This window comes from Epinephelus fuscoguttatus, linkage group LG12 (genome assembly GCF_011397635.1).
Source record: "Epinephelus fuscoguttatus linkage group LG12, E.fuscoguttatus.final_Chr_v1".
Lineage (NCBI taxonomy): Eukaryota > Metazoa > Chordata > Actinopteri > Perciformes > Serranidae > Epinephelus > Epinephelus fuscoguttatus.
This window is the reverse complement of record NC_064763.1, coordinates 22,478,332-22,492,200: the sequence shown is the minus strand read 5'-3', so window position 1 is coordinate 22,492,200 and position 13,869 is coordinate 22,478,332. Positions and strand designations below refer to the sequence as shown.

Sequence of the window (13,869 nt, the reverse complement as noted above, 5' to 3'; positions counted from 1 at the left end):
CTAGTTGGTTGAGGCAGAGCTGATTTTTAAGTAATCATGCAGGACTGTAACTAATTATTTTCCTTAAGGATTCATTTCCTGCGTAGGGTTGCAGTTGTGTACCGTAAAACTGTGTACGATGGAATGAAAACTGACGGTATCTTACTGTGTACATTTGCTTGTCTATGATGTTGCAAATTGCAACTTGACAAAGAATTCAACCTACACGTGCATATCACCTTCGTTCCTCGACTGCCTCACAGACGTTTTACACACCCCCATGTTTAAAAAAAAAAATGGTTTCTAGTACCCTTTTGTTTTTCATACATTGAAGAGTCATTATAGCTGATAATAATATTAATAATAATTGTATAATACCATATATCGTGCTGTGTTAATCTTAGACTGCTGCCACTCAATTCTCATGTTAGCGATTTGATTGGTTGTTTGCTTCATAAAAATTGCAGAAAATAGTGACACTTTCAAAATGTTTATTTTGTTTAAAATTCAAAATAAATAAATAAATAAATAAATAAAATAATAATAATAATTATGATGAAAAGCACATTTTAAGGAGTTTTTTTGACAGGGATGGTGCATATTAATACAGATTGCTGTAAATATGCAAGAATTAGCAGAAAAGGTTAGTTATAATCTGTAGTCCTTGGCCAGATATTACAATAGATTCCCTTAAAGTACAAGAACAAAACAGGAAAAGGTAAGGATAAAACACAATTACTGAAATAGGGTGCAAGCAGCAACTCCTGGTAAAACACTGATAAAACTGACATGTTAAATGAAACGATTAGGGCTGAAAGATATGCAAAAACTATTTTTTTTAAGTCATATTGCCTTTATTTTGACAAATAGCGCAGTATAAGTCGTAATTTCTGTGGTAATGTTCATCTTTACTGGGAAAAATATAAAAAATGATGATAATAATGTGATTTTTCTCCAATTCATTTCTGTAGCACCACAATGCTTCATCTAAATCTTATGCTGTACAACATTCTACCTTTATTAAAAAGAAAAGCAGCTCCTGCCATTTGGATATTGCATTCGGCCATATTGCAATTTCAACAATACTTCAATTAATTGTGCAGAAACTACACTACACAAACTACTACTACTACTGCTGCTAACAGCTGATACAAACTGTGTAAGCTCTACCTGTATATATTGTTGGGTACAGTAATAATCTATGACAAATCATATTTTAACAGCTCTCTAAATATTTTGTATGTAAAAAGTCTCAATTTGCACAGCTTTAAAATATGTAGTGGATTATAAAGTAGCAAAAAAGAACACGTTCAAGTAATGTATAAGTAGATCAGATTTGTACTTAAGTACAATACTTGAGTAAATGTCCTTTAATAACACCACTGACAACATGAAATGCTGCCTAAATTAATAAAAAACAAACCTAACATCTGTTTTAGACTGAAGGCTGAAAAAACATGAACATTTGGCCACAGTGTGTGAATATTAAATATTGAAATATCATTCAGAGTTCACAGCTTTACTACTTTCTTTGTGTTTAAAAGTGTGTGTTGCTCACTGCTGCATTTATTCATTTATTATTTTAGACATTTCTGCCTTACAGCCTAACAACCGCAGCTAAGCACTAGCACACAGGAGGGGGAGGGAAAAAAAAGAAAAATGAACAAAAGATACAAGACACCTGACCTTTCTCAAGCAGGATGCAGGCTGAGTGTCAGCTTCACCATGGCAACCGTGCAAAATGTCCTAAAGTAACCTCCCGGGCTCCCCCTCCGCAGCTTTGCATGTGGATGTCTAATTGCTTGCAGGCATCTGTATGCAGTTGTTGAACTTTGGCCCAGTAAGGGGATTCAGTGTGTGTGTGTGTGTGTGTGTGTGTGTCAGAGAGGGCTTGTTTAGTCTGGTCACATGGACCACAGGCCTGTGAAACTGCCAGACTTCTGTCCACACAGTCAGATTATATGTCCTGCTGGGAACGGTTGAGATGCCACTACAAGCTGCCAGTACGCCCACAATATCACACTGTAATAAGGCAGCTACAACTACAGTAACAACACACACACACACACACACACACACACACACACACACACGTTGTTCCACCGTAATTTAGACACATTTGCGGTTGCAGGTTTTTTCAATATTCACTCATGTTGAGGTAATAAACCACCATGAAAACAACCACCGAAATAATGCAGTTAGTGTTGTTTTGAAAGTAAGTTGTGCGGAGAGAATAATCTGATGTGACTAAATGACTGCTGGCTGCAGGATTCAGTAGATGGGGAAAGCAACTGTTTGACTATGCAGAGGCCAGTGTGTGCCGGTGACAAATGTATCAGGAATAAAAGCACAGCCAGAGGTCAGCGGCGAGGCTGGAACATCTCACCGCTATTTACTGCGCCCTGTCATGTGCTTATAAATTAGCTCGGGCTATTTTTACCACTGATCAATGTATATTTAAACCTTGTGTGGGGATACGGTGTTCCTGCAGCGACTGTCCTGTCCAGAAAGTAGTGCTGAGCTCTTTGTTTACATCCAGACAGAGAATTAAACTAATCTAGTCAGACGCAACAGCTTTCAGTTTGTGATTTACCCCGAGTAAAGATTTTTCTCCCTGAAGTACATCTATATGTAGAGTCAAATCAAAAGTTAGAAAGAGCTGCTGCAGCTCAGTCTGATGGATCATGTAATGAAGAAGTGGAATGGTTGGATTTGTGCAGTGAGCAGCTATAATGGAGTCCAGGGAGCAGACAGAGGTCAAGCCAGTGCAAGTGGAGAGGCAGCAGAGCGTGCTCAGATCGAGCTTGATCACAAAGGCCCCAACATGCACCGGGGCCCCAGATACTGTCAACACAGCTGTCCTATTCAGTGAGCATTAAAGGGAAAATCCTATTTTAAAGCAGAATTCACGTGTTATTCCTGTTATTCCATAGGCTACAGTTCTGAGGGAGCAAGTCTCACACAGACCTGTCATCGACTCAAAGTAACCCTCACTGTGCCTGCTGGACTTTTGGTGTGAAGTCCAGGCTTTAGCTTGAAAACTGAAGTGCAGTGGACCCATCACACTCCCCTGATGGATGAGACACAGCCCATTCTACAAAAGAATAGATGTTAACATTCTAGTCTAGCTTCTGTGTTTTTTGCTAATTACAGTTTTTAAGGATGCACAATGATTTCAGCATGATAGCGATATCGATTTTTGGAGCCAGAGGTGACCATATTTGGACAATAGCTGTGTCTCAGTTCAGGGGCTGCATCCTTCAATTGCATCACATAAGTGTGACCAAGGCCGTCCCATTTAAAATTCTCCTTCAGTTGCGGTCGAGAAATGCAGCCTTCTTTCCCAGAATTTGGAGGATGCAGTGGATGAATTCTTTGTGGCCCAGCCTATCCCAAGATGCATTGCGCGCTGTTGACGATTAAAAATCAAGTTAAGTTAACTAACAGTTGTTAACTAGCTAAATGTTAACTGTTGCTAACCTTACTATAAACTAAAAGCACACAGCTTAAACAATCTTAATTTAATAAGTTAACAGTCCCCCATCAGCCTGAAATGTATCAGACGGAGGTGTTTCCTGCGGCGAATCATCTCCTCAAGATTTTAATAAAAAATATACATAATTATAATATCCGGGTCTATGATTTAGGGCTAACTCACTTTTGTCAAGTGCCGCTGGGCCTAGCTAACAGGAATGGCTGTTACGGTTGCGGGGAGAACAACAGGTGATGCAACCAGGAAACCCTCTGCAGACCAGACCTTTTGTTACAGTACATGCCTGTGTGTTTTGGGCCCGCCCCCTTTTTAAAGTTCCCTCTATTTTATTGTGTTACTCCCCCCATCCCCTAGACCTCTGGTGGGGGACGCCCAATTTCCGAGACCATTCGGTTTGGCTGATACTGTCTTTAAAGGACGTGGCCGACGTTGACCGCGAAGGCTGTGGAGACACAGCAAATATGTTGGAGCTAACCCTAATGCTAGGTGCTACCTTGGTTGGAACAGTGTATTTACAGCTATGGTAAACTGTGATAATGCTAATTCTAATTTTGTGTGTGCAGGATTTAGGCGGCTATATCGGCCAACATGAAATATAACATAATAAGTATGTCTTCCTTAGTTTATAATCACCTGAAATTAAGAATCGATGTTTGTTATGTTACGTTAGATTGAGCTGTTTTTATCTACATAGGAAGCAGATCCTCTTCTACAGAGATTGCCATGTTTATTTGTGCTGTAAAGTTGGGCGTTTTAACATAGGGAACTATGGGGAGTGGAGCCAGCCTCAAGTGGCCATCAGAGGAACTGCAGTTTTTGGCACTTCTTTTTGGCTTCATTTTCCAGCCCTGGCGGTTGCCACTTGGTATCACCAGATAAAAGGCTTTAAAATGGAATACCAAAATCAGCTCTAAATGTATATTTCTGCTGCTATGACAGGCCAGTTATATGAAGCTTTAATTTTGCGACTTTAATTTGTTAAAATAGGTCAAGTTTGCCCTTGTCGTGGCTATTTTCAAGATTGTCTCAGGGAGAGCATCATCCAAGCCTGTAAATGTAGGATGCATTTTCCATTTTTGTTTGAAAATGATACATGAAAATAAATTCAGCATGTTTTACACAGAGTGCCACAGGAAGTCATTCCTCCCTGTGGCCATGAAACTTTTCAACTCCTCCCTCACAGAGTCAGACACTCTGAGTCCATAACTGTCCATGATTTATTTATTATTTATATTTCCAACTGTGCAATTACTTTAGCCAACTTAACTGTACAAAATACAATACTGACTTAACTGATACCATTTGTGCAATACTAACGCAACTGTGCTTTATGCTTTGCAATACTTCAACTGTACAATCACTCCTTCTTATTTAATTCTTAACCTACTTATTCTGTTCTTGCATTTATATTTAGCATGCTTGTATTATGACACACACATTTCTACATATATCTTATATTTCTTTTTCATATTTGTATATTTATATGTATATATTAGGCTATATATTGCAACATAGTTCACACATTTTTCTTATGTACACATCTTATTTTAATTTCTATTTTCCTGTCATTTCTGTTTGCCTTTATGAAGTTTAAGAACAGTAACGTGCCCCAATTACCCCCCTAGGATCAATTATGTATTCTGACTCTTACCTAAGCCAAAGTAGTTTTGTTATTTTGCCTGGTGAATGTGTAAATTTTGAAAAGCGTTATATTTTATGTCTGCATCTGCCAGCAGGTCATCACAATAAGAACAGGCATAATAATATGTTAATTCCACCACAGGAGAGACTCGATGTTCTCCGCAATTAAGTGGGAAAAATATGTGCATGTATCAGCATAAATGAGTTGGAAAATATTGGTATATTGGCAAAAAATCAATAGTTTTACTGGGTTTTAACAATATGTCATTCCACTTGTGTGTTTTAGTGTTTTAAATCTGGCATCGTTTACATCTGTTGCTTACAGTCTTATTCTACATTGCCCTTGCTGGCACATTGCTGCGAATCTTGCCATGTCGCTGCCACCTGTGGATCATTGGCAGGAATGTTTATCGCGTCATGTGTGCCCTTGTGCACAAGATAACCAAAACAGGGACCCATTCATAGAAAAAACAGCTCTAGAGGTCAAAAACTCTTCCTGGTTTGTGTTCACATTACAAAGAAATAGTACCCAGCTTGGCATAAACTCAAGACAAATATTTAGAGCCCACAAACGCTGATGATCTGCTCCAGGTTTTGTCCATTGATAGCATCACATAAAAATCTCAGTTTTGAGCCTCAGGTGCTCATTGTCATAGTTACTGTGCTTGTTTTAGGCTTAATGTTATGTTTGATGACTTCCCAGAAAGCCTGGAGATCAGTACCGCAGCTACACTGCCTCCAGCCATCGTCATCCAACTCAAATCAAAATTAATAAGATGCACAAGGCTTCTGTTTCTATTTTTTTCTCTAGCTCTTAAACATGAAAAATGGACTGACCACCAACCTCTGCACAGCATCTTTTTCTGTCTTTGCACACATAAAATGACCAACAAGAAAAACAGGGAGAGGTCAAGTCAAGGATGTTCATCTGCACATACTTGGGCAGAGGAGGTTAAGAGCGAAGCCAAAGTGTGGCTAGCCATGTACAGACACACAGAGAGAAAAACAGTTTGGAATGACCTACATTAGCAGCGCTCAGAGCATTGCCAAAATGTATCCCACAGTCCTTGGCAGTTGGCTTCGGCAGACATGGACAAGAGGAGGAGGAGGAGGAGGAAGAGGAGGAGGGGTGGAACAGAGGGGGAAAGCTGGTTGTGAGTGAGCCGGGCTCTCAAAGTGCTGATTAGGTGTGTGTTTTGGGCAAACAACAGAATACACAGAAAGGGAAAATGGGCTACACTCCAGTTCAGCAGAAGTGCAAACAGCACCAAGATCAAAGTTCAGCTGTATTCTGTGTGCACAAGATGATAAAACTGTGAAGTAAAAACACACACACACACACACACACACACACGCGCACACACACGCGCACACACACACACAGTGTTCTGTAGGGCAGACAACCTGGGCAGGCCGCCAGCTTATTACTGTGAGTTCCAGGTTAGTGCCAGAGTTCATGCAGCTCTCCTGGTGAGCCAACATGTAGAGACTCACATGTAGGCCGCCCTGAGATTCTTAGAAACTCAAAACATTTTCAAGGAAAGCTGCAGGGTTGATCCAGAGGAAGAAAAAAAGTTCCCCCCTTTTTTTCAACATCACCTTTTACCATGACTTTCTCTGTAACTTGACCTTGCCAATAGCCAGAGCCGGGAGACTGAAAGTCTTACAGCTGCATCAACAGCAAAACACAGAAGTGGGGCTGTCCCAAATATCAGTGTTTGGATATCAAAGCTTCAGTGAGAAATAGCCGCCATTAAACAAAGCTTCGAGGGGGGTGGAAGAAACATCAGTTTTCACTCGATGCACCTTAAAAATGGGACAACAGTGGTATGCGGCAGAGTGCTGCAGAAATGAGTCCTAAAACCCGGAAATGAGTTAGCATTTTAGCACTCCTGGTCCCCTCGTCTCGAAGTCAGTGATTTTTTTTGTTGGATGCCTGAAATAAGGTGCTGGTGCTGGTCACACTGAAGTCATGCGTCATGTGGTGTATTCGTTTACAGCCTAACATTAGCTTTTTACTTCCTGCGATTGCATTTACACTTCAACAATCATAAAAGTGATGTTCATTTGTGAAGATTATCTTGCTGAACAAAACATGTATCATAAACATTTGTTTGCCACAGAGTTTATTCTGTGCAATAATCCAAAATCCAAAGGAAAATCCCAATCCCAATGGCGAGGGAACCAGGGCGACGCTACTTTCATGTTGGCCTACAAATAAACATCATCCCTGCAGCACTCTATTAGCTACTTCGTTAGCATGAATGTCACAGTTACATGAGCGATAATAGCTAGGAAAAAAGGACACTTTGCAAGATGGCTAATTTGATAATGACATGCCAAAGTCATTATCAAATTAGCTGAAAAAAATTAGTTGATTTGTGATTGCCGCTTTTCTTGGGCATGTAATCGACTTTTTGTAATAGGTCATTTTAAATCTATTCCACACACTTCACTTCTTAAACTCTTGCCAGTGGAACTGTAAAGGTCCTAACATACCAAGCTAATAGTTAGTCGTCGATGACTGTCTGCTGCCCTAGTTTTTGCAGTGTGCCCAGCATCATTGGCACTACTCGGCCCTTGTTGGCTGTTTTTTGGCTGATTCAGCCCGTTGAGTAGGTGTTGGAGAAAGCAGAGCCCGGTAAATTAAATCACTCCAATTAGCAGTTCAGTTCATTCATTCATTCATTTCCCGTAACTACTTATCCTGTTGGGGGTTGCCAGGGCGCTGGAGCCTATCCCAGCTGACATTGGGCGAGAAGCAGAGTACACCCTGGACAGGTCACCAGACTATCACAGGGCTGACACATGGAGACACACAACCATTCACACTCACATTCACACCTACGGACAATTTAGAGTCACCAATTAACCTGCATGTCTTTGGACTGTGGGAGGAAGCTGGAGTACCCGGAGAAAACCCACGTTGACACGGGGAGAACATGCTAACTCCAGTTCAGTTCAGTTCAGCGCACAAGATAAGAAATCAAAGTGAGTAAAGTAAACAAACAACTTGGGTCAAGAGGGCGTGAGATCAAAACACTTTGCAGCAATGAGCTCAGAGCAGAAATGGTTCATAACTGTTTATGTTGTTTGCTAGCACAAGGCAAATATCATTTGTTCTTTCAACAAGTTGTGTTGTTAATGTGCGAACTGGCTAACTAGTGTCTTGAATCCCAGCAAGCATTTTTTGGTTTAAAAAACATCTAATAGCAGTCTACATGAAGACCTGACGTCTAGGCTAAATCACGGCTGAATTTGGGCTGTCAGTAAAATTTGGTAGACGTCTAACCATAGCCAAAGTGTAGACATCACCAATTATACGGCTATGTAGAGACCATGTCCAAAAAATGGAGATAAACATATTTTAATTACTGTTGACTCTCTATACGTGATTGAATATCATACCGCATGCCATCTGCAATGGCGAAAATTACATTTAATCAATTTCAAAATTAAATCGGCTAGATTTGGGTTACATGTAGCTAGACTAAATCGGAGCTAAATATAGCCAATACGTTTAAATCACGACTATTGCTTGCTGGGATCCGTCCTGTCGGTCCTCTGGTTTCTCTCTTTGAATGATGAATACAGACTACTGCCACCTGCTGGTATGGAGAGTTATTTCCACTCACACAGGCTCAAAACCAAATGCTACATGGCCTTTGGATGTAGGCTCTGTGGTGTGTTCAGGTGCAACTTTTTGGCGAAGACATAGGCGACAAAAGATGACTCAACAGTCGGCCTTTGTCACCACTAGTTCTTTGATGCTGATATAGTGTCAAGGCCCTAATTTTAAATGTGCTTTTCTGAGAATAACTAACTAACCATTTGAACTCCGATCTGGACATCAATTACCATGGCAACGGTCAAAGTATTGGGTCAACCCTGCATAGAAGAAAACACAAGAAGAGCGAGAGTACCCCAAAAACACTGTTCGAAGTTGAGCACAATGATACGTTATAATTTGCTATTGTGCATCTTAGTCTGAAGCACTCTGACATTAACGAGAGCAAGCAAACGAATGTCAGAATCTTTCTTTGAACCGTCATGTTCCTGCAGCAAAGCTGGAATCTGCACCAATTTTCTTACCACTAAAGAACCTCTGGGGAACCACTGACGCCCTTCATTTCATCCTCTACATCTGAGAAGTGGTGATGCTTAAAAGTTTTCCAATACCAGAGATACTTTGGTATGTAACCCATAATTGACTGAAAAAAAAAGTCACCATAGAAGTCTGAGGCTTCTTTTCAGTGAATCTTAACTACCTGACTCAGTGGCTGCAAATGAATGGGGGGGGGGGGCTGTATTTGGGTGGCACTAGAATATTTAATTAAGTAGTAAAGAAGTTCACAATGTCATTTAATTAATAGGCAATTACATCCTGTGACAGTAATGTTAATCAGCCCTCTAGTCATTCAAATCTACCCAATGTCCCTGTAGGGCTCACTGACATTCAATAATCCATGGTGACTCGTCAAACAGCTTGACAGACAGCTCAGAGCAAACAAACAGCTCAGTTGTGCAAATGTTACAGACAAATTCAGAAGTCAGAGTTCCACTAAGGACATTTTTAACTAACCTGTTATATTAGCTAGTTAAACAAAAAGTTTAAGTTTGATTAAACTGAATGAAACGATGTCTTATCACTGGCTTCCTGCCTGTTGGAGAATTGATCTCAAAATACTACTGAAGGTTAAAAAAAGCACTGAATGGTTTGGAGCCAAAATATATTTCTGGTCTTCTGCTACATTATGAACTATCCAGCCCTCTCAGGTCGTCTGGTTCAGGTCTGCTCTGTGTCAACAGAGGCAAAACTAAACATGGGGAAGCAGCGTTCAGTTTTTATGCACCATATATCTGGAACAAACTCCTGAAAAAACTGTCAGTACTTTCAAATCAGAGCTGGAGACTTTTCTGTTTGCCACTGCCTTTTATTAAATCAAATAATTATCATCTCTTTTAATGCACTGTAAGTTTTATTCCTGTATTTTATACCTATCTTATTCTATTTTAGCTTTTATTTTATTTTCATGCTCTTTATAATGTGCTTCTTTTGCACTTTGTATGTAACGCAGTTTCAATTGCCTTATTGTTGGAATATGCTATATAAATAAACTTGTCTGATTATAATTTAAAACTTGCTCAGCCATACTTTTCAGGGATGGATATAAAATAGATATATACTCTAGATAGATACATAGATTGATGTTAGTTTGTAATTGAAAGGTTTTTAGGGGGCTCCATGTCCCACTGGGAAGACCAATCACTGCCTCATTTATTTCCTCTGTGACACAGAGGTAGTAATACATCAGGCCAGACTTGATCGGCACTGTTGTGGTGAGAATGGATGGGTGTGATTTGTGGTCGACTCGCTATTGTTCTGATAGACACTGGGTGATGAGGAGGGGCCTGATGGGCTCCAACAGGCAGACATGCTGACACTTGACTCCTGAACTCAAGGCAGCACAAATATACTTTGCAAAATGATTTTTTTAGCCAACATATAGCCTCAGTTTTTATTTCTATAAGTCTATTTGTTTTTTTACTGTATTTTAATTTTTTTAATTATTTTGAAATATTTTGATTTTTTGTATCACTATAACAATCCCTCTTTCTTATTATATATCTATTTTTTTATGTATTTAATATTGTTTATTCCCATTTTTACTTTAATTTTATTAGAATTAATTGTATCTTTATTAATAATGTAATTTTTATTAATTCATTTTTAACTAACTCTTTTTTACTTAATTTTCATTATAATTAATTTCATTTTTTATCAATAATGTATTTTTTATATATTCATTTTAAATTAACTCTTTTTTACTTAGTTTTTATATCACTATTACTATCTCTCTGTTTCTCCATGTACGCACATGTTTACATATGTATTTTTATTTGTCTAGAGATGGGCATCAAAACTTAAGACACTGAACTACTGCTTCATGTATGTCCTAGAAATTTCAATAACCAAAACTATGGGGTAAAAAATAGTATATCTGTAAAAATCTGTAAATTCTAAGAAGCCATTAAAGGCACACAACTGGAGTGTTGTAATTTGTATGTTGTGTGTTTGGTGCAGATGGCAGCTTACTTATGGTCTACTATGGTGACTCTGGAGTCTGGTATCCCCAGCACGGCACAGCTGCTGAGAAGTTCCTGTTTACGTTGAGCTCCTTGATTGTAGTAGTTTCCTGTACAATAATTACAGGACAAATTAGGCTAAAGACACTGCGATGAAAGGATACATGTAGAAACAAGTCTAAATTCTGTCTAGTTGCAATCTCAAACATTTTAAATGATTTTAAAATATCATATGTTCTTTTGCTGTGTCACAATGGTCCTCCTTATTCATGTAGTTTTTTAGATGATGGACACCAACATGTCTGAGCATTTCCTTGAAAAGCTAGTTGTTGCTGAAATCCCTGTAACCAAAATTTGTGCAATTTTCAGATTTAGATAGTGCAGCTTTGCCCTCCTTACTTTGATTTTCATATTTCACCCAAAATTCAACAAGTCTTGGTCTGCTGAACATCAGCTCCCTCATCAAAACAGGCCAGCAGAGGATGTGCTTCCTGTGGCAGCTGCAGTTCAACATGCCAAAGACAACGATGGTGCACTTCTACACTGCCATCACTGAGTCTATCCTCACCTTCTCCATCACCATCTAATGTGCGGCTACCACTGCCAAGGACAAGGGTATACTGTAGCATATCATTTGCTCTGCAGGGAATATCACCGGCTGTAATCTGCCGTCCCTTCAGTACATGTATGCCTCCAGGCCCGAGGCAGGCAGCGAGGATTGTGGCCAACCCCTCCCACCCTGGACACAAACTTTTTGAGTCACTCCCCTTTGGCAGGAAGCTGCAGTCCACCGGGACCAAAACCTCACGCCACAAAAATAGTTTGGCCTCATCGACAAGGCCCGGTAACCCCACTGACCCCTCACAGACATCTGTCTCTATGCCATATATTAATGCACATCTTGGACTGTTATCGCTATGAATTGCAAATATTCTCTATCATGTGAACTTTTGCACATCCTCAAATCAATATTTTTGCACATCCTGTATAAACGGTCCAGATCTCTCATTCTAAAACATTATACATATTTGTTTTAGTATGTTTTTCATATTGTATTGTACATTTGGATTTATATTCTTGATTTCTGATGTACTTCTGCTCTCCTCTGAATATGTTTATTGTATATGTGTATATGTTCATTACACCAAATGCCACGGCAGATTCCTTGCAAGGAACTGTTCTTTAGTTATAAGCAGCACAAAGTGGCTTGGGTGTGACTGTTTTTTTTGTTTGTTTGTTTGTTTTTTTTACCCTCCCCAGGGCTACAAATATTTTTTTTCTTGAGCCTCCCTGACTGACTTGGGGAAAAGGATGATCCTATCACCACCATTATTTATTTATTTATTTATTTATTTTAATGTAATTTATTTATTTTTTGATTAAAAAAAATCCTTTTAGTGATTGAAAGTTAAAAAGTTGAAGATGAAATCCTGGAGTTGAAAAAAGCTTTGGGTTGTCACTGTTGTCGTGCATGCTGATTAGCCAGTGCCAACAGTTTATCTTTGACTACATTTTAATTAAGACAAACTAGAATAAAGCTAGTTCGGTGAAATATCACTATAAACTCATACTTGGTTCTGCTTTTTTTCCTGTTAGAAGCTTTAGGCATACATATTGTGTTCAAGGACCATCGGAAATGTGAAATTCCAATGATAATTTCTGTGACTGCAGTTTCTGGCTATGATAATTGTGTAATTTTGGTCATTTTTTACAGAACACATGCATTTGGAAGGCAAAAATTTAGCATCTAGCTGTAAAATAAAGCCATTTATAGTTGAATGTGCCTCTTCTAAGCCAAAATAATAAACACAATTCTCTCCTCAGTGCTTAAAAAATATTTGACATGCTTCCCCTTTCCTGCACCCCCCATTAATAACGAACAGTCCCTAAGTGACTTTTCAATGAACCTGATTCTAAAACATGTAACTAAACCCAGCTAACGTTGGCTAGCAGCTATCTGCAAGATTAATTACGAAGTCTCTATAACTCTACAGTGCTTTATTAACATTATCTTTACAAACAATAGTGTGCTGCCACCGTACCTTCAGATAAACACAGCAAATGAACGGTGGCGTTTGACTCAACGAGGCGAACAATCGTCGGCGCGAAGAACATACATTCATCATCCGGATGCGCGGTGACAATCAGAGCTCTGACGTCAGCGCCGTTTGTTTCTCTGCTCGACGAAAAGCTCGTTAGATGTTTCAACGACTTCTCCAAGGTACGCCGATGTCGATAGAAAATGCATTTTATCAAAACGAGATAGCATAAAACTAACGAGACAAGCAGGTAAACACTCATTATTATTGACCGTTACCGTAAACAATCCGTGTAAAGACAAAAGTCTAACATGCAAATGGTTCCACGTTTAAAAAACATGAAGTCTGTCTGATACACCAAACGTTACCTCGTCTTTAAAGGTTGCAACAAGTATCACAACTAAGTCTAACAACGCAAAAACCTCCCGCTTTTAGCCATACAATACTATGTTTCACTCACTTGGAGACACTGTCATGTTTTCTCACTGAAATGCGTTTAAATCAAGTTCTTACGAGAACGAAGACATGCATGTGATACTGAATAATTTTACGGCGTGTTTAACTAAAGAGGAGTTGGAAAACGTTGAAGAAAGTTATGTAAATTAAGCTGAATTTGTGTTTTTGAAAAGT

At 39.2% G+C, this 13,869-nt stretch overlaps 1 protein-coding gene across 3 annotated transcripts in view; it reads right to left on the bottom strand.

Annotated features, from left to right (window-relative positions):
• pigl (phosphatidylinositol glycan anchor biosynthesis, class L) overlaps window positions 1-13,869 on the bottom strand; it is a 25,863-nt gene extending 11,994 nt beyond the window's left edge. For 2 of the 3 annotated variants that reach the window (XM_049592867.1, XM_049592868.1), the window contains exons 1-2: window positions 13,243-13,518; window positions 11,211-11,310 (exon numbers count right to left, since the gene is read on the bottom strand). In XM_049592867.1, the coding sequence (XP_049448824.1) occupies window positions 11,211-11,310; window positions 13,243-13,501 (359 nt within the window). In that variant the 5' untranslated portion in view covers window positions 13,502-13,518. Of the gene's footprint in view, window positions 1-11,210; window positions 11,311-13,242; window positions 13,519-13,699 lie in introns of those variants that run through there. The other variant, XM_049592869.1, reaches the window with a different exon arrangement.